This window comes from Scardinius erythrophthalmus (assembly GCF_964197995.2).
Source record: "Scardinius erythrophthalmus genome assembly, chromosome: 7".
Lineage (NCBI taxonomy): Eukaryota > Metazoa > Chordata > Actinopteri > Cypriniformes > Leuciscidae > Scardinius > Scardinius erythrophthalmus.
In genome coordinates, this window is record NC_138227.1 from 8,036,199 (window position 1) to 8,061,285 (window position 25,087).

Sequence of the window (25,087 nt, forward strand, 5' to 3'; positions counted from 1 at the left end):
AATCGGTTAGGATTTTAAAACTCCTGTAGTGTGAGCCAGGCATAAGGGCAACAGATCTATCAACAGGTAAGTGTGCAATGTCGTGTACTAGGTCTGGTGACTTGTCAGTGTGTGCATGAGTGATTTGGTCAGTTACAGTGTCATCAAGAACACTGTCCTGCCGTTCATCTGACTGGTCATCTCCAGAGGCATCTACGGATAAGGCCTTCTCAACGACGTCTTCCTCAGGAACACTCTCACTCTCCGCTTCCGCTAGGACCGGCGACTGCATAAGCCAGTTTATGGTGCGCGTTTGAGAGTCCTCCTTATCAGCCACTGCCACAGAGCTCTGTGCACCGGCACACCAGTTATCAGACTGTGACTCCTCAAGGGATGCCAGGTTCCCCTCCTGTCCAGGGAATGTCAGGAAGTCTACAGGGAGCAGCATGTTTCTGTGTACGACTTTTTCCTTCCCTGTGACAGTATCTCTGATTCGGTACACATTGACTGAGGATCTCACAGACACCACATCGAAAGGAGTTGAGTCCCACCTGTCCGCGACTTTTCTCTTTCCTCTCTCACCACGTTTGGCCAGCAACACGCGGTCGCCCAGAGCCAACGGCTTTCGGTTGTAGATTTTGGCATGATGGGCTCGTTCTCTGGTTGCGTTCTTTTGGGCAATCCGCGCTGCTTCAGTTACAGTAGGTCCCTCTTAAGGTTGTGCACGAACTCATGGTGGCTGACAACGTTGGCGTCCTCCAGAACATGGTGAAACATGATATCAACAGGCAAGCGTGGGATCCGCCCAAACATCAGGAAAACGGTGCAAAGCCTGTTGTCTCATGCACCGTGCAATTATAACAGAAGGTCAGCATTTGGAGCATCTGTGGCCACCTGGACTTGCACTTCGGAGGAAGAGCTCTTATCATGCCTCCAAGAGTTCTGTTGAACCTTTCCGCAATGCCATTGCCCATGGGATGATACGGAGTCGTATGGGATTTATGCACACCTGCCATCTCCAGTAGATCTTTAAGAAGCTGGCTCTCAAAGTTAGCTCCTTGATCTGAATGGATTCTTTTCTGGAACCCATAGATGCAGAAAAATGTATCCCAAAGACATCGGGCAACTTGCTTTGCAGACTGGTTCCGACAGGGAAAAGCGAGAGCTAGCTTCGAGAAATGGTCTGTGACAACAAGAACATCAGTAGTCTTCTTGTCACCCAATTCCGCTGTCCAAAAATCGATGCAAACTAGTTCCATGGGAGCTGAGGTGCGGATATTCTCGAAAGGAGCTCGGGCGTCTGGCTTAAGAGTCTTCCCTAAGATACATCTCTGACAGTGCTTCACGTAACTCACAATATCTCTCTGCATGCCTGTCCAAAAATATCGTTCAGTGGCCAGAGAGAGTGTTCTTGTGCGGCCCTGGCGACCAGCTATATCATGAACTCCATGAAGCACTTGCTGTTTCAGAGCTTCTGGGGTGACAAACTGAAAGATCTTCCTGTCCATGTGGCGGTCCCTCTTCACTCTGTAGAGGAGTCCATTGTGCACCCTCAACTTCTTCCAGTGTTTCAACAGCCTGAGTACAGGGCTCGGCTCACCTGCTCTCTCGCGAGCTTTTGGCTTCCTACGCCGCTGTACATACAAGAGGACTCTGCTGACTACAGCATCTTGCTGTAGTAGATTGTGCAATTGGCTGAGTGGAATGGCAATGGATGGATCTTCCCCAGGCAGTTGCAGTGACTCTGGGCCTGTGCAGGACAGCCGAGAGACCCCCCCAGTGTGATGGGCATCCATGACTGCTGACACCTCCTCAGCACTGATCGCACCTCCAAAAGGCAAACAGGGATCCGGTTCGGGACTCAGGACTTCATCAACATGGTCATCGGTAGTCTGAACAGCTTGACAATTGGTGGTCATTCGAAAAGCATCTTGCACTGTGCCGGTGACAACTCCATTGACTTCATTCAACAGAGACAAGTAAGGCTGTTTCATCAGACGATGACTTGCACAGGACTGGAGAAAAGGTTCACAGCTTAGGGCATCACCGACGGTATTCTTCGGTCCTGGGACATACTTCAGATCAAAGTCATATGCCGCTAGTTTCACCACCCATCTTTGTTCACATGCATCCAACCTGGGTTTCGTTAGGATGTAGGTCAAGGGGTTGTTGTCAGACCATGCAGTGAAGTGCACCCCTTTTAGCCAGTGGGAGAACTTATCACATATAGCCCACTTCAAGGCAAGGAATTCTAATTGATGTGCTGGGTAGTTCAATTGGGCACGTGACAGTGTTTTGCTAGCAAAGGCCACTGGCCTTGCAACCTCTTCACCAGGCTGAAGCTGGGAGATGACCGCGCCAATCCCATCAAACGAAGCGTCTACTGCCAGGATGAACGGCTTCCCGAAGTCAGGATGGGCTAACGTCACAGTGTGTAATAGATCATGCTTTAAAGTGTCAAAGGAATCCTGACACTCGGGGTCCAGTCTTCTAGCGTGAGCTTCACAGGACTGCAGGACTTTTTCTTAGGTTTCCTTCCTCTCTGAGCTTTCCCCCCATTGTTTTGTTCTGAGAGAAGCTTGAAAAGGGGTCTGGCCTTAGCCGAACACCCTGCAATGAAATGTTGATAGTATAGCACCATCCCTAAAAAGGACCGAATCTTCTTCTGCGAAGGAGAGACACCGTCACTGTCCATCAGATCAGACACCTGTATCTGGCCAATGGCTTCAACCTTTCCAGGGTCTGTCTGCACTCCCGACTCAGTGATGACATGGCCAAGAAACCTTACTGTTCTCCGCAGAAAGTAGCACTTTTTCGGAGCCAACTTGAGGTTGTTGTTCTTCAAACGAGAGAAAACCATCTCCAAACGCTCAAGTGCTAGCTGTTCAGTAGGAGCAAAGACCATGAGGTCATCCACACTGAAAAAAATTTGGAGTGACATTTACTTAAAAAAAGCTAGGCAACTTTTTCCACACAGAAAGTGCTTGTAATCTTTACTCGTGTTATTTCCAAGTAATATTTACTTACTAGAACCACTTATTGTTGTATGTAAAATACACAAGTAAATTGCACGGGCAATACTCATCTATAGATTGTAACTTTCACTCAGATTACCATTGCATCCAATTACAAAACCCATGTGAACATTGCTGATATTTCTTTGTGTTTCTTACTCCTCTTTTCTTTGTTATATTCTATGTAATTAAGTAATATTTACTATGAATGTACTAGTTAATATTAATCGAATTAAGTAAATATTTTTATTATTCTATTAAATAATTCAATATTTTCCAAAACAAATATTTGCAGCTTAAGGGACACTTTTATTTCACAGTCGAACTGGCATAGATATATTTAAAATATCTACATAACATTATAACCACAAAAACATGGCCATAGAACTTCTTGCTCGCAAATTTCAGTGCATATATACATATACATAGAGTCCATACATCAAGGGAGTTCAGAGACCGTTATAAAGCTCCAAAGTATAGCAGTATAGAATTTGAAAAATTAAATGTGGAATAACAAATGTGTTATTCAGTAAATGTGTTACACTGGACCAGCTCTATACCCTCTACAGGGTGCTGGAGGGCTCATGGGAGTTTGCCCAACCAATCTACATGTGCTTTGTGGATTTGGAGAAGGCATTCGACTGTGTCCCTCGCGGCGGCCTGTGGAGGGTGCTCCGGGAGTATGGGGTCCGGGGCCCTTTGCCAAGGGCTATCCGGTCCCTGTACGACCGGAGCAGGAGCTTGGTTCGTATTGCCAGCAGTAAGTCAGACTTGTTCCCGGTGCGTGTTGGACTCCGGCAGGGCTGCCCTTTGTCGCCGGTTCTGTTCATAATTTTTATGGACAGAATTTCTAGGCGCAGCCAGGGGCCGGAGGGGGTTGGGTTTGGGGACCACACGATTTCATCTCTGCTCTTTGCGGATGATGTTGTCGTGTTGGCCTCATCAGACCAGGACCTCCAGCATGCACTGGGACGGTTTGCAGCCGAGTGTGAAGCGGCTGGGATGAAAATCAGCACCTCCAAGTCCGAGGCCATGGTTCTCAGTCGGAAAAGGGTGGCTTGCTCGCTTCAGGTTGGCGGAGAGCTCCTGCCTCAAGTGGAGGAGTTCAAGTATCTTGGGGTCTTGTTCACGAGTGAGGGAAGGATGGAACGGGAGATTGACAGGCGGATCGGTGCAGCTTCTGCAGTAATACGATTTACCAGTCAATCTACGTTCCTACTCTCACCTATGGTCATGAGCTGTGGGTCATGACCAGGGTTATTATAGTTTTGCATTTTTTATTAGTTTTTATTTTTATTTCGTTTTGAATTTTTGTTTTCAAATTCAGTTTAGTTTTAATTAGTTTTTAAAGTGGGTTTGTTGGTTTAGTTTAGTTTTTATTTTTTGAAAATGCTTAGTTTTAGTTTAGTTTTTATTAGTTTTAGTGTTAGTTTTAGTCTTTTTTTGTAATTTGGGTTATTTGTCAGGGGCAAAATTCAAAAAGATCAGAAAAAGTATTGTGTAATAAAAACTCACCAAAAACATCATACAATTTTAGAAAAAAATTCACAACCCATTGAAATTCCTTTACCTCTTACAAAATCCAAACGCCGTACCAAAAATCTACACATCAGAATTCACACCCTATGCAAATACCACAGCCGTACCATAGCCTGCTATAGTAATATAGTACTATATATAATATACTATATAGTAACCATAGCCTACTCATCTGGATTGAAGCAGCAAACATTCAGTGTAAAAGTAAAAAAATGACATAACATATTTAATATTTGAATCACAGCTTAGGGAAGAGTGGGGGAAAACGCCCCCCACCTGTTTTTTCCAAAATAACAACTAAAGGTAAAGATACATTTTTACTGTTGCTATGCACTACGTTGATAACGGGGATATACAAATCTCTATGGAGAAGCTGACACCAGCGACATATTTGAAGAGAAGAGGATTACATGGTAAATGCTATAATTTTCAGATATTAGTAAACAAGTGTTTAAGAGAATATTGTTCTTCAGGATATCGCAGTGATGTATGATAGATGAATAGTGAAGTCTGTAGTTTTTTTAGATCATATGTTATTTATAAGGAATATAATTATATTTTAAAAATTAAACATTTTTTTTAATAAAGTCATAGCTTGTGGGGTAAAACGCCCCCTACGCTGAGGGGTAAAACGCCCCCCCAGGGGCAATAGTTTCTCTCTATCATAATTACTATAATAACATATTTCTGTTTATCAAATATTTTGTTTTACACTTAATGCAGTATAACTAGGTGGTAAAATAAAAATATTTGAACAAAACATGAAAAAATTACCTCAAGTGAGCATTAGCTTGCTAGCACAGTTAGCTCACTGATGGAAGGTAGTGAAATTTGGCTATTTTGGACATTCCTGAAATAAATATTAATATATATATACATGTTGATACATTACTTGCCTTTTACGTTTAGAGATTAAAAACTATTGTCTGTTAATTTTGCTGTTGATCTATGAAGCAAACTGGTTGGTAAGAAAGGGGGCATTTTACCCCACCGCTGTGAACAAAAATATTTTCAGTCAAAATACTAATTAATCATGAAGGCTGAGCAATTTTAATATTTGGTGAATAACTCCTACCATAGTCACTCAAAACCGGGATGGCAATTCTAGTCAAATTTATGTTTTGTTTCACTGTAATGTCACATTTTTGGACTTCAACCGAAAACAGGATGTAAATACAGGTATTTGCGCTGGCTTAAATAACATCATTTTTATCCATTTCTTTCACATCTACTGCAGTCAGATTCACTCGTGTTCACTCTGAAGGAATCACTCACATGACCTGTGCACTTGTAATGACACATCAAGGATGTTAAGATGCTAAAAGCAGGTTTAAATATTGCCCCATTGAAGTCAACAGGGTGCAAATTTTAAAAAGAGGATAACACGGTGTAGGCAACACTGATTTTTGTCGTTGTTCTCTGTATTGACAGCACTCCAAATTGACAAAAAAATGAGCTCAATGTTAAAATTGACCGGAGTTCTCCTTTAAGGGGGGCGTTTTCCCCCACTCTACCCTATATAGTGTTTTGACATCGACAACCACAACCAAAAAGTGCATTTTACCTCAAACTTGCGACTAGTTAACTTTCTAAAGAAGGCGCAATCGCTTCTCGGGTCGACATTAACACACTGACAAAATTATATTCAGAATTTAAAATATTTTTATACCACGTTTTAATGTGTGATTGTGTAAAGGTGTTCACGAGATAGAGATACCAACCTTTCGCGAACTTGCTTTCAACGTCGAACGAACACTCGTTCTCATGGAAACGCGGTGTGCAGGGAGGGGAAGGGCTGTGTGTGTGTGTGTGCGCGCGCGCATGTGAGAGACGCATGTGTGACAGAGAGACGGAGGGAGAGCAGGAAATGCAGCTGAACGAATACGCTGCGTGTTTTAAATTGCGTTAAAAAATGAAAGACCTTAACAAAGACGAAAACTAAGGACATTTACTCTATAATTTTATTTTATTTTAGTTAGTTTTGCCAAACACACATTACAGTTTCAGTTGGTTATCGTTTTTTTGTAATGCCTCGTTTTTATTTTTATTTCAGTTAACGACAATGTTTTTTCCCACCTAGTTTTCGTTTTTTCGTTCGTTTTCGTTAACGATTATAACCTTGGTCATGACCGAAAGGACAAGATTCCGGATACAAGCGGCCGAAATGAGCTTTCTCCACAGGGTGGCTGGGCGATCCCTTAGAGATAGGGTGAGAAGCTCGGTCACTCGGGAGGAGCTAAGAGTAGAGCCGCTGCTCCTCCATATCGAGAGGGGTCAGTTGAGGTGGCTCGGGCATCTTTTCCGGATGCCTCCTGGACGCCTTCCCGGGAAGGTGTTCCGGGCATGTCCCACCGGGAGGAGACCCCGGGGAAGACCTAGGACACGCTGGAGAGACTATAGCCGTTTCTCAATACCAAGTACGCAAAGTTCGGACTTGAGTCCTTGGTAGTTCGGACTGACAAGTTCGACTCAGGAGAACGAACTCCCGAGGACGGGAGGACACAAGTCCGATAATTCTGCAAATGGAACAGCGGCGTACTTGATAGCGTCACTCGTGCAGCTCGCTCTGGCTACTCCGGTTATTTCTTTAGGCTACAAACAAAACGAAATATGTTATAAACCACCACTTTGCCTCTTTTCATTTTCATTTAAAAAAATCTTTAACATAATGGCCACACAAATGTGGTTCAGGAAACGCAATTGATTATCTTCACTGCATATTTACAACAACACGAAATATAAAGCACAACTCTGACTCTTTTTGTTTTCATTTTAAAAATATGATGAATAAAAAACATTATAATCTTGATCATTAAAACGAATATTTAGCAAAAAGAGACAGGGTTGTGTCATATATGTATATACAGTGAAGAGAATAGGCAACATGCAGACTATAATAAAATATTGTATAGGCTATGTTTTAAATATATAAAATAAAATGACATAACCTTTTTTGTTAAATGTCAGTTTTAATGATCAATAATAGCCATTCTAAAAGTATAAGTAGCCTAAAAGTAGACGCTATACAACAATAAAGCCAACGATTCAGTCAAACATAAGTCAGTTCTCGCTAAAACGTTAAATTTAAATAGACTAACGTTAAATAAAGCTATGAAACTTCACTTTGCTCTCAGCTAAAACGTTTTGCCAGGGAACAAATTATTAATGAGACAAATAAAATAAATAAATCGCCTGTTGGATATACACAAGATTTATATCTCATGTTAGTTAAACCACTAGACTAGACATCCGAGCCACCGGCAAGTCAGCAGCACTAGCCGAGAGAGGCTGTTCTCGGCGGGGTACGAGCGCCGAGCGTCCGATTGCCTGGTTCTCAAAACTCCGAAAACGTCAGATCAAATTTTCAAATAGGCGCTATCTTTATAAATAAACCAAAGATTTGAGCTTTTAACAACTACATTCTCGCCTGAAATACTCTTAAAACTACATTTTGTGACACAATTATAGCAGTATTTTTAAATTACGCGGGGTTTCTCCTCTGCTATTGACGCTTGCTGGTTGGTGTGAGATGCATTCTGGGATACCTGGCTGTCTGAAGTCCGCACAAGTCACCTCTCGATGCATCCTCGGTAAAAGGGGCGGATCAAGAACACATCCGGGGATTCGAACTGGCTTGGCTAGATGTGAACTTTGAATTGGAACAGTACTAGGGCAGCGACTGATGACGTTTCACAAGTCCACAAGAACACAAGTACAGACAAGTTCGCATATTGAGAAACGGCTTATGTCTCCCGGCTGGCCTGGGAACGCCTCGGTGTCCCCCCGGAAGAGCTGGAGGAAGTGTCTAGGGAGAGGGAAGTCTGGGCATCCCTGCTTAGACTGCTGCCCCCGCGACCCGGCCCCGGATAAGCGGTAGAAGATGGATGGATGGATGGATGGATGGAATAACAAAGCACCAACTGACTTTAGGATTGATATTCCAGCATACAAAGGAATACAGTGTTAAGAGTTGACTTTTCCCTTCCAGTTCTGTAATTCCATCGATTGGGCTCTATTACAAACAAGTTTCAACCAATCAGATAGCTGGCCTTAGCATGGGAAAAAAAACATGCTATTCAAAAACTCAGCATGCACTGTCCCCTTTCTTCTAATCAACTTTCAGAACAGTAAAGAATACATACATCAACTCTGTCCATTAACAGTTGCAATCACTACCTTTGCAAACATTCTCAGAACGTTCAGGACAGAAAGAACTTATATAAAACTGAGCAACACTTGAAATCACTGTCAGAAAACAGACACAAAATGCAAACAAATTGTTTGTGCTGGACAAAGGCACAAATAACACTGGCAAGCTTCTTGTGGAGAGACTGGACATTTGCTGACATTCTCAGGTGATCAGAACAAACAGAGCTTATATAAAACTGACCAACACTTGAAATCACTGACAAAATCTAAAGAGATTGTTTGTGCTGGACAAAAGCACAAATAACACTGGCACACTCACGCTAAAAGTTTCTTGTGGAGAGACTGGACCTTTGGTGACATTTTAAGGATGTCAAGCTGAAGAAACTGCTTCTGAAATACTTCAAACGTATATTTCAGTTTCAGTGGGTAACTTAAGTTGATGGCATAGATGACACCCATGAGCAGGAGGCAAGCGTTTGTCACACTTCTGCAGTCCTCCAGAACTTCTGTCCCCTCTATGATGACTGACACGTTCACGGGATCTTGGTTTTCCTGTGCCACGTTGGGATGGATGACGATGATCTTCATCATGTGATTACTGCAGTCCTCTTTCAATGCTTCTTGGCTGACGTCCTGTGAAAACAAACAAACCACAATTAGAAATAACTAACTAATAGATTCCAAGTAAAAGAAAAGGTTAATGCCTGGTTCAGATTACACGATTTTAGCCCGATTTTGGCACGATCCATTTGACGTAGGGTGTCGTGGGGATTCGTAAACGACAACGGGCGTCGTGACGCAAGATTCGATCGTTTCATCTCGTATAGTGTGTCATAGTGGGCGACAACCTACGTCGCGTCTGCGATGCTTCACGACATCACGACAAAAAGACTAGCATGTTTGATTTTTTAACGGTCCTCCACGACGGGTTCTAGAGTGAGTGAGTATGTGAGCGATAGTGAGTGCGCGAGAGAGTGAGTGAGCGAGCGAGCGAGTGTGTGTGTGCGTGAGAGAGTGTGTGTGTGTGTGTGTGCGCGAGTGAGTGAGTGAGTGAGTCAGCGAGCGAGTGAGTGAGTGAGTGAGTGTGTGTGTGTGTGTGTGTGAGATTGTGTGTGTGTGTGTGTGTGTGTGCGTGAGAGAGAGAGAGAGAGTGTGTGTGTGTGAGTGAGTGAGTGAAAGCGTGTGTGTGTGTGTGAGTGAGTGCGTGTGTAATATATGTGCGAGTAAATGTGTGTGTGAGACGGCTCACGATGACTAGTCGTAAAGCAACGTGTAGTCTGACATGTTTCTTGTCCACGACATGACAAGATTTTTAGGAGTCAAAATCGTGTAATCTGACACAGTGACTATCGTAACAGACAAAAAAAACGTGTAATCTGAACCAGGCATAAGAGAAAAACATTTGAAAATAAAAACAAAGAGGTATACTCAATATAGTATACTCAAATCAAACAATATTCATATGGCACTTTTCATACGTAAAGTTACAGAACGTGCTTCACAGAGGCTGACCCTGAGACAAAGAAAGTCACTTTTGGGGGCCATCCAGACTGAGAGGGGTCAACGCCCACGACCACAGGAAATCCATGTCCTGGTACATAACAGTGAATAGTCCTGTAATATCAAATGTCTCTCGAAGAACATCATTGAGGTCCTGAAGTGTGCTTGGGATGCCTGCAGGTAAAAGTAGTTTGCGGACATCATCATCCCCAAAAATTATCCGCAGTTTCGCTGAGGGTGCCATATCAACAGGAAGAATCTGCAACAACAGAGAAGAGAAATACACAGACATTTATTCACAAGCTTCTCTCCTCACACTTAAAAGGATAGGCAAATGTGGTGCTTCAAAGTTGTCAGGCGTCTTCCTGTAAGGGTGTATGAAGCCAAAGGATAAAAATCTTTAAGCTCTCTTTGCTCAAGTAACTGCACACTCCCTGTGTTCTCCAGCTCATAACTCCTCAGGTGTTCATTGTACCATGTATTTTGTTGTCTCACGAAAAAAGTCAGTTTGTTACAAATCACCATTATCTGTAACACTTCAGAAAAGTCAGGCAGTCCTGCAGTGGAACCACAACACAACAACATTCCCACTGCATAGTTAGTGCCTAAACTGCACACATTATTGGCAACATGCACAGCCCTAACAGCAGGGAATCTGCATTTCACCAGGTCTTTTAGATCCTTAAGCACATCTAAAGAGACCTCTGTTGTTTTTGTGACTGCAAATGATGGTTTGACAGAATGTGATTGATGGTATGCAACCATGAGCTGGTGCTTATTTGCAATGGACAGCAAAATATTCCTGAAACAACCAGTGTGTCTGACCAGTGACCACCTTCTTGAAAAAGCTGTGTTTGGCCTCGAATCTCATTGTCCAGAGGGCAGCTAGGGGGCCAAATTCCCGAATGAGCTGAGGATAGTGCTCAAGGAAATGGTGCTTGGGAATGAGCTTATGTTGGGGGAAAACATCAAGGAATCTGCTTCGGTGTTCTCAAATGATGCTGTCAAGATAGCAAATGCTTTCTTCGGTATGGGTTGGAGACATGACAAGGTCCACAATGTCTTTCAGTGTCATCAGCATCTGCCATACAGGCTCTTGTTCGGGTACTTTTAAACCTATAATCAGAGGCAAAAGACGTAATAAGCACCAATTTTCATGTGCGTTGCCCCCTACTGATTTTCGAGTTGAAAAGTTAGCAGGAATGAGATGAGGGCGATTTGTTTTATCACTCCACTTGTATGGAAGTCTGGGGTTCTCTGCTTAGACTGCTGCCCCCGCGACCCGGCCCCGGATAAGCGGAAGAAGATGGATGGATGGATGGACTCCACTTGTATGGGAAATTGCAAATGGCATCATTCAGTTCCATGAGAGAAAAATATTTTTTCTTTATCAAGTTATCAAATGCCAAAGCCAGTTCCACTGGAACAATGCCCTCCAGCAGATCATGTAAAACATCTGGAGGGTAACCAGATGTAACATGAAAATGCTCAAGTTTTTCTGACAATGCACACTGTTTTTTTACACCATAACAATGTGGGTGATCTGGACTAGACACAGCTGTCTGTACATGCAGTGTATGTTGATCTTTTGTTCTTTGATGAAAAGACCCAGATCTCACTTCATTGGACTGAAACTTGGATCGCTCCCCAACACAACACCGGCAGACGTATGACCCTGCAAAGCTTTCGACAAATCCTGCCACAGAGTGCGCCCCCAAATTATCTGCCACCACACTGACCACAGTCCCTTTAATGGCTTTCCCTAACGCTGGAACAAAAAGACCATCTTTCTCCAAGCTTTGGATATCTGTTAACAGTGGCTCTAAAACTCGCTGGAATCCAAACTGCTTGGTGTCTTCAGCCTTACACAGAATTGCAAGGTAGATTGATGTCAATGTAGAACGTAACTGCACTGGAATGTTTCCCAACACCCAATAGACAGCTGTGACTTTGTGCTTTTTTCGAGATGTCCCAAGAGGATTACATACCTCAAAGTCATCAGTGTACAGGATGAGACTCACTCTGTTCTCCTCTACATAGTGTTAATTTCGTCAGACGAGACGAAATATGTTCGTCAACGACCTTATTTTTCATGACTAAAACGAGACGATGGCAAGACTGCACCACTGTCCAAAAACGCTGACTAAGACTAAATTAACATGCATTATTGTTGACGAAAAAAGACGAGACGAAAATGTTTTGCATAAAATAAAAACTAAGATAAAATCTCTCTTAATTTTCGTCTATAATCGTCTCTGCTTTTTCATCAGCTGTTACACCTTTAAAATATTCAGAACGAGTTCGGATCCCACTTATTACATTGCTACCTACCAAATAAATAAATAATTTGACACAAAATGATGATTTAAAAAGGAGTTTATTGATTTAAAAATGATTGAATTGCTTCCGCTAAAGAAAATAGTGCGCTCCGTCTCTACGGTCTCTGCAGAATCCTGTGTGTTCATGGCAACGCTCTGTTTTTCATGGCAACGGTGTGTTATAGTTAGCACCGGTCTGTTATCAAGAAATAAAACAGTGTGTGCGTAGAAAGAATTCGTCCGCACACGGCACTCAAAAAATAAAAAAAAATTATAAAAAAATCCTGAGCGCAAGTCCACCGTCTAGGCAGGCTTTTTGTGTTAAATCATATTTCCTGTCGCTGCGCAGGCTCTTTTATTGTACATGACAGCTTATGTCCCGATGACCGGTCCGTTGCATTACGATTAAAAGCAGTATCAATAAAGTAAAACATGTGATGTGCAGTCAAGATCGAGTCCTAAATCAGAAATTGTAAACCAGACACGTTTAACATTTGCATTCAACAAAAATCATTCAACAAGTGTATTTTGTCAGGTAATTATGACATTTAACCAATGTTTGAGATATGTGAAACACTTTTTTTTTTACTGAAATGTTTATCAGTAATAATCTCAGTAATAATGTGTTATTTAAAAAAAAGGCAATTTTTTTGACTAAACCTAGACTAAAATATATTGTTCTTTTTTGACTAAAACTAGACTAAAATTAAAAGACTTTTAGTCGACTAAAACTTGACTAAGATACCTTGAGTTTTCTTTTGACTAAAACTAGACTAAAAGGACAAGACTTTTAGTCGACTAAAACTGGACTAACAAAAAAAGATATGTGAATGACTAAATATGACTAAAACTAACAAGGACATTTGGTACAAGACTAAGACTAAATTAAAAATAGGTGACGAAATTAACACTACCTCTACAGAGAAAAACAAATTTTTTTGATAGTGAGATCCATCACGAAATGTCTGGTACTTAAAGTCATTTTCAGATTTGTTTTCACCTTCAAATGTGTTTTCTTGAAAAGACTTACTTAGGACCTGCAAGGAGGGCAATATTGGGACATACTGGAAGGGTTTGCCCTTTTTTGATCAAGTATGTGTTCTGGTTCAACAACTGAAAAATGCTTCTTCATAAATTCTCTTCTCTTGTATGAAGTTGTGAAAGGGCCACCTGTCCCCAAGGCAGTACTTATAGGGTGTGTCTCACAAATATTTTTCACTAAATCTGAGATAATGGCTGGATCCAGATCACAATTATGGCTTTTCAAGGTGGACACCACCACATCTCTTAAAAGTGGACCAGATGCAGAGGTGGATATAAACTGAAGCTCATCTACTATTTCATCAATGCATTTGTTTGGGACATTGAACATGCTTTCCAACTTTAAAAATAGATGGCCAAATTTCTCTTTTATATCATGAGACAACTCCTGTGGTTCCCCATCCCAAAGCTCTAAGCTCTCTTCCACACAGGTCTCATCCTGAGCAAACATGGGTTCATTAGGTTGGCTTTTTAATACCCATCCATCCATCCATCTTCTTCCGCTTATCCGGGGCCGGGTCGCGGGGGCAGCAGTCTAAGCAGAGAACCCCAGACTTCCCTCTCCCTAGACACTTCCTCCAGCTCTTCTGGGGGGACACCGAGGCGTTCCCAGGCCAGCCGGGAGACATAGTCTCTCCAGCGTGTCCTAGGTCTTCCCCGGGGTCTCCTCCCAGTGGGACGCGCCCGGAACACCTTCCCGGGAAGGCGTCCAGGAGGCATCCGGAACAGATGCCCAAGCCACCTCAGCTGACCCCTCTCGATGTGGAGGAGCAGCGGCTCTACTCTGAGCTCCTCCCGGGTGACTGAGCTTCTCACCCTATCTCTAAGGGATCGCCCAGCCACCCTGCGGAGAAAGCTCATTTCGGCTGCCTGTATCCGGGATCTTGTCCTTTCGGTAATGACCCAAAGCTCATGACCATAGGTGAGGGTAGGAACGTAGATTGACCGGTAAATCGAGAGCTTTGCCTTGCGGCTCAGCTCTTTCTTCACCACGACAGACCGGTACATCGACCGCATTACTGCAGAAGCTGCACCGATCCGTCTGTCAATCTCCCGTTCCATCCTTCCCTCACTCGTGAACAAGACCCCAAGATACTTAAACTCCTCCACTTGAGACAGGAACTCTCCACCAACCTGAAGTGGGCAAGCCACCCTTTTCCGACTGAGGACCATGGCCTCGGATTTGGAGGTGCTGATTCTCATCCCAGCCGCTTCACACTTGGCTGCAAACCGTCCCAGTGCATGCTGAAGGTCCTGGTCTGATGAGGCCAACACGACAACATCATCCGCAAAGAGCAGAGACGAAATCGTGTTGTCACCAAACCTGACCCCCTCCGGCCCCTGGCTGCGCCTAGAAATTCTGTCCATAAAAATCATGAACAGAACCGGCGACAAAGGGCAGCCCTGCCGGAGTCCAACACGCACCGGGAACAAGTCTGACTTACTGCTGGCAATACGAACCAAGCTCCTGCTCCGGTCGTACAGGGACCGGATAGCCCTTAGCAAAGGGCCCCGGACCCCATATTACCGGAGCACCCTCCACAGGCTGCCGCGAGGGACACAGTCGAATGCCTTCTCCAAATCCACAAAGCACATGTGGACTGGTTGGGCAAACTCCCATGAGCCCTCCAGCACCCTGTAGAGGGTATAGAGCTGGTCCAGTGTTCCACGGCCCGGACGAAAACCACACTGTTCCTCCTGAATCCGAGGTTCTACTATCGGCCGGATTCTCCTCTCCAGTACCCTGGCATAGACTTTCCCAGGGAGGCTGAGAAGTGTGATCCCCCTGTAGTTGGAACACACCCTCCGGTCCCCCTTCTTAAAAAGAGGGACCACCACCCCGGTGTGCCATCCCAGAGGCACCGTCCCCGACTGCCACGCGATGCTGCAGAGGCGTGTCAGCCAAGACAGCCCCACAACATCCAGAGACTTGAGGTACTCAGGGCGGATCTCATCCACCCCCGGTGCCTTGCCACCGAGGAGTTCCTTGACTACCTCGGTGACTTCAGCCCGGGTGATGGACGAGTCCACATCTGAGCCCTCAGCCTCTGCTTCCTCAATGGAAGACGTGACAGCGGGATTGAGGAGATCCTCGAAGTATTCCTTCCACCGTCCAACGACATCCCCAGTTGAGGTCAACAGCTCTCCACCTCTACTGTAAACAGCGTTGGTAGGGCACTGCTTCCCTCTCCTGAGGCGCCGGACGGTTTGCCAGAATCTCTTCGAAGCCGACCGATAGTCCTTCTCCATGGCCTCACCGAACTCCTCCCAGGCCCGAGTTTTTGCCTCCACAACCACCCGGGCTGCAGTCCGCTTGGCCTGCCGGTACCTGTCAGCTGCCTCAGGAGTCCCACAAGCCAACCAGGCCCGATAGGACTCCTTCTTCAGCTTGACGGCATCCCTTACTTCCGGTGTCCACCACCGGGTTCGGGGATTGCCGCCTCGACAGGCACCGGAGACCTTACGGCCACAGCTCCGAGCGGCCGCTTCGACAATGGAGGTGGAGAACATGGTCCACTCGGACTCAATATCTCCAGCCACCCTCGGGATCCGGTCGAAGCTCTGCCGGAGGTGGGAGTTGAAGATCTCTCTGACAGGAGACTCGGCCAAACGTTCTCAGCAGACCCTCACAGTACGTTTGGGTCTGCCGAGTCTGTCCAGCTTCCTCCCCCGCCATCGGATCCAACTCACCACCAGGTGGTGATCAGTTGACAGCTCCGCCCCTCTCTTCACCCGAGTGTCCAAGACATACGGCCGGAGGTCGGATGAAACGACCACAAAGTCGATCATCGACCTACGGCCTAGGGTGTCCTGGTGCCACGTGTACTGATGGACACCCTTATGCTTGAACATGGTGTTCGTTATGGACAAGCTGTAACTAGCACAGAAGTCCAATAACTGAACACCGCTCGGGTTCAGATCAGGGGGGCCGTTCCTCCCAATCACGCCCCTCCAGGTGTCACTGTCGTTGCCCACGTGGGCGTTGAAGTCCCCCAGTAAAACGACGGAGTCCCCAGTCGGAGCACTTTCCAGCACCCCTCCCAGAGACTCCAAGAAGGCCGGGTACTCTGCACTGCCGTTTGGCCCGTAGGCACAAACGACAGTAAGAGACCTATCCCCGACCCGAAGGCGCAGGGAAGCGACCCTCTCGTTCACCGGGGTAAACTCCAACACATGGCAGCTGAGCTGGGGGGCTATAAGCAAACCCACACCAGCCCGCCGCCTCTCACCATGGGCAACTCCAGAGTGGTGAAGAGTCCATCCTCTCTCGAGGAGTGTGGTTCCAGAGCCCAAGCTGTGCGTAGAGGTGAGCCCGACTATCGCTAGTCGGAACCTCTCAACCTCTCAACCACAATCTCGGGCTCCTTCCCTGCCAGTGAGGTGACGTTCCACGTCCCTAGAGCTAGTTTCCGTGTCCAGGGATCGGGCTGTCGAGGCCCCCGCCTTCGACTGCCACCCGATTCTCTAAGCACCGGCCCCTTACGGTCCCTCCTGTAGGTGGTGAGCCCACGGGAAGGCGGCCCCACGTCGCTCCTTCGGGCTGAGCCCGGCCGGACCCCGTGGGCGGAGGCCCGGCCACCAGGCGCTCGCATACGAGCCCCAACCCCGGGCCTGGCTCCAGGGTGGGGCCCCGGCTGCGCCATACCGGGCGACGTCACGGTCCTCTGTTTTTTCTTCATCATAAGGGGTTTTGAACCGCTCTTAGTCTGACCCGTCGCCTAGGACCTGTTTGCCTTGGGAGACCCTACCAGGGGCATATAGCCCCGGACAACATAGCTCCTAGGGTCATTCGGGTACTCAAACCCCTCCACCACGTTAAGGTGGCAGTTCAAGGAGGGGCTTGACCACACCCTAACCCTAACCCTAACCCTAATACTTCAGTTTTAAAATCCTCAAGGGTGTGTGACTGGTGTTTTCTGTGTCTATGTGTAGCAAAGGTGGTATAAACATTTGTACTGAAGTTGCAGTTTTTGAAGACACATGCAACTGCTTCAAACTTCCTTAAGTGGTTGTTAAGATGCTCAAAATACTGCTTCTCTGAATCAAAAAAACCAGAGCAGCAAAGTAGACAAGTAAATGAAAAAGGTCCACTTTGTGTGACCATCTCCACATGGTGTCGAGACAAATGGGTCTTAAGGGCATTAAATGTTTTAAACGAGCAAGGGCAATCAGTGTGAAGACAAGGGACTGACTGGCTGCGACCAGCATTCCATGCTTTAGTCTGTAGTGTTTTAACAATCCCAACCTCTTCTCTGACTCAAAGCTACATATCTTACACATCCATCTCATGTTGTGGCACCTGACACAGACAAATTAACCATCTCAAAATTAAACCAAACTGCCACACATAAAGAAATTATATGAAAAGTTAAACCTAATCATTACTAATTTGATCTTACCTTGTGTCAGTCGTGGAGTCCAAATTAGCAGGCAGAAGGTCATATGTTCTGTAAAAAAAAATAAAAAAATAAAAGGTTATCTATATGCTTTTCAACTCATTTCTACTAACTCAAGGATGCACACTGATATTTCATTTTTTTTTTTTATTTACATACTGTACGCGGACATTTGAGGTTTCATAGTCCAGCATACCGTGTCAGCTCGGTGTCGCATTTAAAACAGGTCAATATGAAGACTTGAGTGAAATCGAGTGCGTGTACACGGAGGCCACACATTTGTCCGCATCGAGTAGTTTTTCTTTTTCTTTTTTTTCTTCAAAATACACCATGGCAGCGGTGCAGCAATTATTTCAAACTGGACCGTGGTCGTTTTATTCACAAATACACAATCATAAATTCCGTGCTGAAGTTCAGGCCCTGCATATTATATATACAGTACAGGCCAAAAGTTTGGACACATTACTATTTTTAATGTTTTTGAAAGAAGTTTCTTCTGCTCATCAAGCCTGCATTTATTTGATCAAAAATACAGAAAAAAATTTAATATTGTGATATATTATTACAATTTAAAATAATTGGTTTTCAATTTATTATACTTTAAATTATCATTTATTTCGGTGATGCAAAGCTGAATTTTCAGGATATATAAATATATATATATTTGCTAGCGCAGCAAGCGCTGCTGCTTTCAGTGCGGAGAAACTGACTTAAGTTGGTGAGCCAACAGGAACGTACAAAGTTTGTTTCGCTTAAAACTTACCTTCATGGTTCCATATTCACTTCTTCCCGTCTCCGTCAACAAGTCTGCCAACCGTCGAAATGTGGACCATGGACTGTCTGGTACATGTCTGAGAAAGACCGCTCAAATGTGGGGAGGGGCTTTGACGTCATGCTCCGAATGCAGAGAAGGTTGCCAGATTCACTGATGTCACTCCATTACATTTTACTTGGAAATATCAACTAATTAAGCCAATGAACTGGTTTAGTGAATATTACTTGAATTGATGATTCAATTTACATACAAAACTGAGGACACATAATTACAAACAATCACCAAGTAATGCACTACATGAAAAACTGCTATTTTAAAGTAATAGCACTGAATTGGTATTTTTTTGTAGAATTCATATAGATAATTGAAATAATAATTACAGGGCCAAAAAATCATTTTTTTCAGTGCAGGTAACATAGGAGACTGGTGAAATTCTCATCTCCGAAAATGGAAAGCATCATTCGCATGAATGTAGCTGGGCTGTTCGACAGACCTTGAGGCATCCGGTTGTATTCATGCAGACCAAAGGGGGAAGAGAAAGCAGTGTACTTCCTATGGTCTTCATGTAAAGGCACATTGTAGAACCCAGAGGTCAGGTCCATGGTGGAAAAGTAGACATTTCCACCAAGTGCAGCGAGAGCATCGGCCTGATGAGGCAGTGGGTGTGCGTCCTTAACTGTCCTTGCATTAAGCCATCTAAAGTCCGTACAGATGCGCAGATCTCCATTTTTCTTCCACACAAGAACCAGTGGCGACGCATACTCACTGCTGGATTTACTAATAATGCCTCTTTCTTCCATATCATTGAGAGCTGTTCTTAGCTTTTCATATTGGCGGCACACTCTGCGGTAAGGCAGGCGGAATGGCTTTTCAATGTATCTTGTGCACAAAGTCAGATGCCTCTCCACAGTCCAACTTGTGCCGCGAAAAGATTGTCTCATATCTCTCAATGATCTGCAAAAGCTTGTCTGTCCACAGATCAGAGACTTCACACGCATCCAGATCCAGGTCATTGTAGACCAAGCTCATCCAATGCTCTCTTAATATCTCCTCTGGACCTTGTCGTAGAAGCGCCTGTCACAGCTTGGGAGAAAACTTGAACGCTGTCAGGCTGAGATAAGTCTTCGGCAGCGATGCAGGGAGACACATCTGCTAATTTTGTGTTTCTCTTTAACACTACCAGCTCAGTGGTGGGGTTCATGATCTTCACTGGCAGCCATCTGTCGCCCCACATCGGTGCAACAACTCTACCAACCAAAACCTTTCTTGGCCTGCATCTTGATTGAGTTGGTTCTACAACCACTGTGCTGCCTGCTGATATAGGTGCTGATGCAGGCAGGCAAAAAAATGATTGCAGTATGATAAGAGGCTTGTTAAAATAAAGTAAATACAATCTCCTCAGTCCTCCAAAGATCCCGAAAAAAATGTCCGTTGGTGCTTCATTGACTACTTTGCTCAGAGAACCTGTCAATCACAGCTGTCCATCATGACGTTACACCACCGCATCACGTAACTAACTAAAAAACAACTTATTTTTTAATCAGACACTTGAATTTACATCAGCGTGATAAAAACAACAGCAAATGAAAGAAACCACGTTTGGTAAAAAGATATTTGAAGTGTAACTTAATTGTTTAGTTGTTCTCACGTCCCGTTGAATAACACGGGGAGAAGGGGGTTATGACCTATACTAGGACCAGTCACCGGGGGGCGATCGAGACGTTTTGGCTTCACTTTTCAGGGCTTGTGCAGCACGCTTGGTACCAACCTTGACAGGTACTGTGTCACCTCTCCATTTCTCCATATTTGAAAGAACAGAGAAGAAGTGATGACAATCCTCATCAATGCCACCACTGGGTTCAGACATCAACCGCCAATAGCTGTCAGTCTTTCTCATGAAATGAAGGATCTTCTTAATAGCATTGCTACCCAATATCACTTCATCAGTCTGGCCAGGCACCACAAGCATTGGGATGACCATCTTGCAATCGTTCACCACCACATCCACATCATATATAGCTTTAGGTGTGACTTGATGACCGCCACATCCGACAATGATGACCCCATCAGCAGAATATTTTCTCAGGCTTGAGTTATGCTGCAAGAGGCGTGCTTCTGCTGCTTCGTTCAGTGTGCATGCCATGGAACCACTATCTATCATTGCTTTCAGAGTTATGTTCGCTGCTGAGATAGTGGTATAGAACAAACTATCAGACCTCTGTATTTTATGTAGGCCTTGAAATACAACGGTTATGCTTGGGGGTACTTTGGAACTGAATGACTGGTATAGTGACTCAAAATCATCTGTTTCGTCAGTAGGAGGCTCACAAACAGGGTCTGCACTGTCCTCCTCTTGATGCAGACCCATCAGTTTCCCGACTGAGCGGACTTCTGTGCTGGGCAGCTGCGTCTAGAGTGGTCAGGTGAATGGCATAGGAAGCAGAGTTTCCTGTCACGACAGTGAGTCAAGGCAGAATGTGCAGCATGACCACATACAGCACATGGCATGGTATTCAGACCCTCAATCCTGGGAAGTCTAGGCTTAGACACCCTGTTTGACATGGCCTGGGCAGGAGTAGCTCTCTGAAGTAGAATTTTTTCTAACATTGTGATGACGTGGTCAAGAGCAGGGGACTCAGTTAAGTTGGCTGCATGAAGGTCTTGTCTGTCAGGTGAAGACACACCAGCGCACTGCATTTCAACCTTGTTCACGTGCACCTTCTCATTGAGTCTCTTATCCACAGCAGAGGCAGTGCCCTTAGAGCGAATCTCAGTGTGATATTCATCTAGCACATCTGGGACCTCTTCAACAGATCACTTATCTATTGTCTTTGACCTGAACGTCAAGGCAAGCTCTCTAGATGGACAATTTTTGATAAACATGCGCGTCACTTCCAGGGCGGGGCAGTCTAGTGTTTTACCCTATTCTTTAAGCCGGTCAGTAGCAACATCCGCAGCCTGATGGAGCCGTAGCCAGTAGTCATATGCACCCTCATCACTCTTTGGCAGTGTAGTGTAAAAGTCTGCTAGGGGGAGAACAGGGGGTGAACAGGGGACCGCAGCAAAATGTTTACAAAGAAGACCATAGATGGCCTCCGGGTTCTCAATTACTTTAATTCCACTGTTCCTCATCCCAAACTTCACAACATCTTTTGCTTGGCCTCTGAGATGCGTGAGTATTTCTTCTGCCTGTTGCTCTGCTCTGATATTTATTTTCTCTATGTAACTCCTCATTAAGTCTTCCCACTAACGAACATTCACTGTGTCTGTGCTATCCCCTCTGAAGGTTGGAGGCTCCTTCACCTTCCTGTGAGGTACCAGTTGGACTTGAGACAAGTCTAGACTCTGTGTGGATGTGTTAGTGGGTGCGTTGAGCATGTGTGCTGTTCTAGGCGTGGACACTGCTTGTGTTGGGCTGAGGCGTGCGATAACGCTATCCGCCAGCTGCTGACCAACATTCCTTATTATGTCACTCATTTGACTCACTATGTCAGGTAGCAGGGGGTAGAGATTGGGGTGGACGTATCAACAACTTGTGCGTGTGGTGCATGCTCAGTGTGGTGATTCTGGGAAGAAAATCCGACTCCACTAGCTATAGGGGCCGTTGCGGCAATCTGACTATCCCCCACGACATGAACGTCACCTCCCTGAACAGGACTGTCAAAATCCAAAAAAATCGGAATCCCCCTCCCCCTACCAATGCCTTCACCAAAAGGTGTGCTGATATACCCTTGTCTGTAGCTCATATTGGCGTATCATGCAACATCAAACAATCAGTAACACAGTGTCAGCCAATCAGTAACAACAAACTGCTTGAAATATAGTCAGATAAGACTAGCAAAGAAAAATGTATCAGTAAATAAAAACAACTGAGGCCTATACTAATGTGCGAAACGATATGCTGTCCACCTGACAGCATGATGAAGCCGTCCAGTAGAATGGTCCCAGGTCAGGGTGAAGATCCAACTTCAAATCGATGAGTCATGGCACCAATGTGACGGGGTCACTCCATCCTACTGTTGCTTCTACACATCACCACGGACAACCACTTGGATCAGGTTTCTTTATTGCTGGAACACAGTATGACAGTGTGGAATCGTGGATTCAGCAAATAGATCTCGGGACAACAATCTAAATAGTAAAAATATGTATAGCAAAATATGTAAAGCAAATGACAATTAGCACGCTAGTTCACATGAAAATATGCTTGGTTGCAAATCTCTAAAACATGGCTTTACAAGACACATAAATCATCAACTAAACTCAAAATAGTTAACTGAAATCATTATAAGTACATTGCGTGACAAAATACGAGACATATGTACTTCGAATTATAAGAAAACATCGATTGTCCCAGACCTCCCAAATTGCGTGACTTACCCATTATCTCTTTATCTCCAGTGTGGGTAAATGCAACGCAAATCCCACAGTCACACTGAATCAAACTGCCCCTAGATGGCGCAGTTGCATCACTTTTAATATAATTTAACTAGCAACTATTTTTACTCCGTTACATATATGTATGTATGTGTGTATGTATGTATATGTTTATACATGTATATTGTTTATGCTTAAATTTTGATGGGTAGGTGTTTTATTGTAAATAGGGTAGGCGTAATAAGCCATGGCTTCAGCCTACACCTACACCCTTCAGCCTACACCTTTTCGTTTACCATCCTTGTTTGTAATAAATTTTCTGTACATATATATTCTGTCCTATGTTTTAGTAACCGAATGAACCTTCATTAATTCATTCATTCATTCATTCATTCATTAACACGAAATCGATTTTGCTAATCGTTATTATGAAATTGCAAAAGCTGCAATTATTTATTATGTGCAGCTTGTCGGTGACGTACGGCTCTGATCAGTAGTAAACGCTGCTCCATCTGAAAGCACTGCGAGTTTGAGTCGCTTTTAATGTGCATTTGAAAAAGAAACACATCAAACATCTTTCCAAACAAAGACAAACTAACGATCAAACACTTCAGGTTTTGGCCTAAGATCAGAGGAAACTTTTAGGATTTAAAAAATTTGTCTCAGACGGCCAAATCATGGCCAAAATCACACAGTGTGCAGTCGGCTTATCAGTAAAACTAACCTATGATTGAATGATACTTTAGATGTTTTATGATCATATTTTGTGACATTTTAGATCTCAATCTAATGATCCATCAAACATATTAATTTGTGCTTCAAGTTTGAACTTTCTCTTTAATAATGGATTCAGTGCTAAACTGATCTGATCTGATCTGAGAGAGTGAAGTGTGTGTCATTGTTCTCTACAGGTTGAGTGATTGTGGCGTCACAGATAAAGGTTTTGCTGCTCTGACTTCAGCTCTGAGATCAAACCCTGAACACCTGAGACATCTGAATCTGTCATGGAGTAAAATAGGAAACTCAGTGAATCTGCTGTCTGATGTACTACAGAATCCTCACTGTAAACTGGAGAGATTAGAGTAAGATCATATTTGAATCACACATGAATCACAATGTAAAGTATATTTGAAGTGTTCAGCCTCTTTCTGCTGCTGTGAGTTCAGATTATTGAGCTGTAAATGATTGAACACATGAGCTGATCCTCAATAACATGAAACTGCAGGACTGAGAGTCACACTAAAATACACACTTTCACACACAATCAACATTTCAGTCTCTTGACTTTAAACAGACTCGAGCTCAACACAGTCAGAACTGAGAAATGAAGAACATGCTGGATTCATTCTTACTGTTAATTATGTTCATCTTTCTGAATTGACACTTTCTAAAGGATTGTTTTTAATTCTGTAAAATGAAAAAACACAGACACACTAATTGACACTCCATACATATCACATAGTACAGATCTAAGTAACAGTAAAACTAGCCTATATTTATTAATTTGTGCTTTAAGTTTGAACTTTCTCTTTAATAATGGATTCACTGCTAAACTGATCTGATCTGAACTGAGAGAGTGAAGTGTGTGTCATTGTTCTCTACAGGTTGAGGGATTGTGGCGTCACAGATGAAGGTTTTGCTGCTCTGACTTCAGCTCTGAGATCAAACCCTGAACACCTGAGAGAACTGAGTCTGTCTGGAAATAAAATAGGAAAATCAGTGAATCTGCTGTCTGATGTACTACAGAATCCTCACTGTAAACTGGAGAAATTAGAGTAAGATCATATTTGACTCTCACACATGAATCACAATGTAAAGTATTTGAAGTGTTCAGCCTCTTTCTGCTGCTGTGAGTTCAGATTATTGAGCTGTAAATGATTGAACACGTTTTACATCATCAATCAATCACACGCTTGGTGATGTGAGCTAACTATCAAACACTTCAGGTTTTGGCCTAAGATCAGAGGAAACTTTTAGGATTTTAAAAATTTGTCTCAG

General features: G+C 44.1%; 1 protein-coding gene across 1 annotated transcript in view; it reads left to right on the top strand.

Moving 5' to 3' along the window:
- Positions 1-25,087, top strand: part of LOC308693949 (NACHT, LRR and PYD domains-containing protein 3-like) — a 57,895-nt gene that overhangs the window by 14,540 nt on the left and 18,268 nt on the right. The window contains exons 11-12 of the mRNA XM_081371142.1: positions 24,001-24,171; positions 24,694-24,864. Of these exons, the coding sequence (XP_081227268.1) occupies positions 24,001-24,171; positions 24,694-24,864 (342 nt within the window). The remainder of the gene's footprint in view (positions 1-24,000; positions 24,172-24,693; positions 24,865-25,087) is intronic.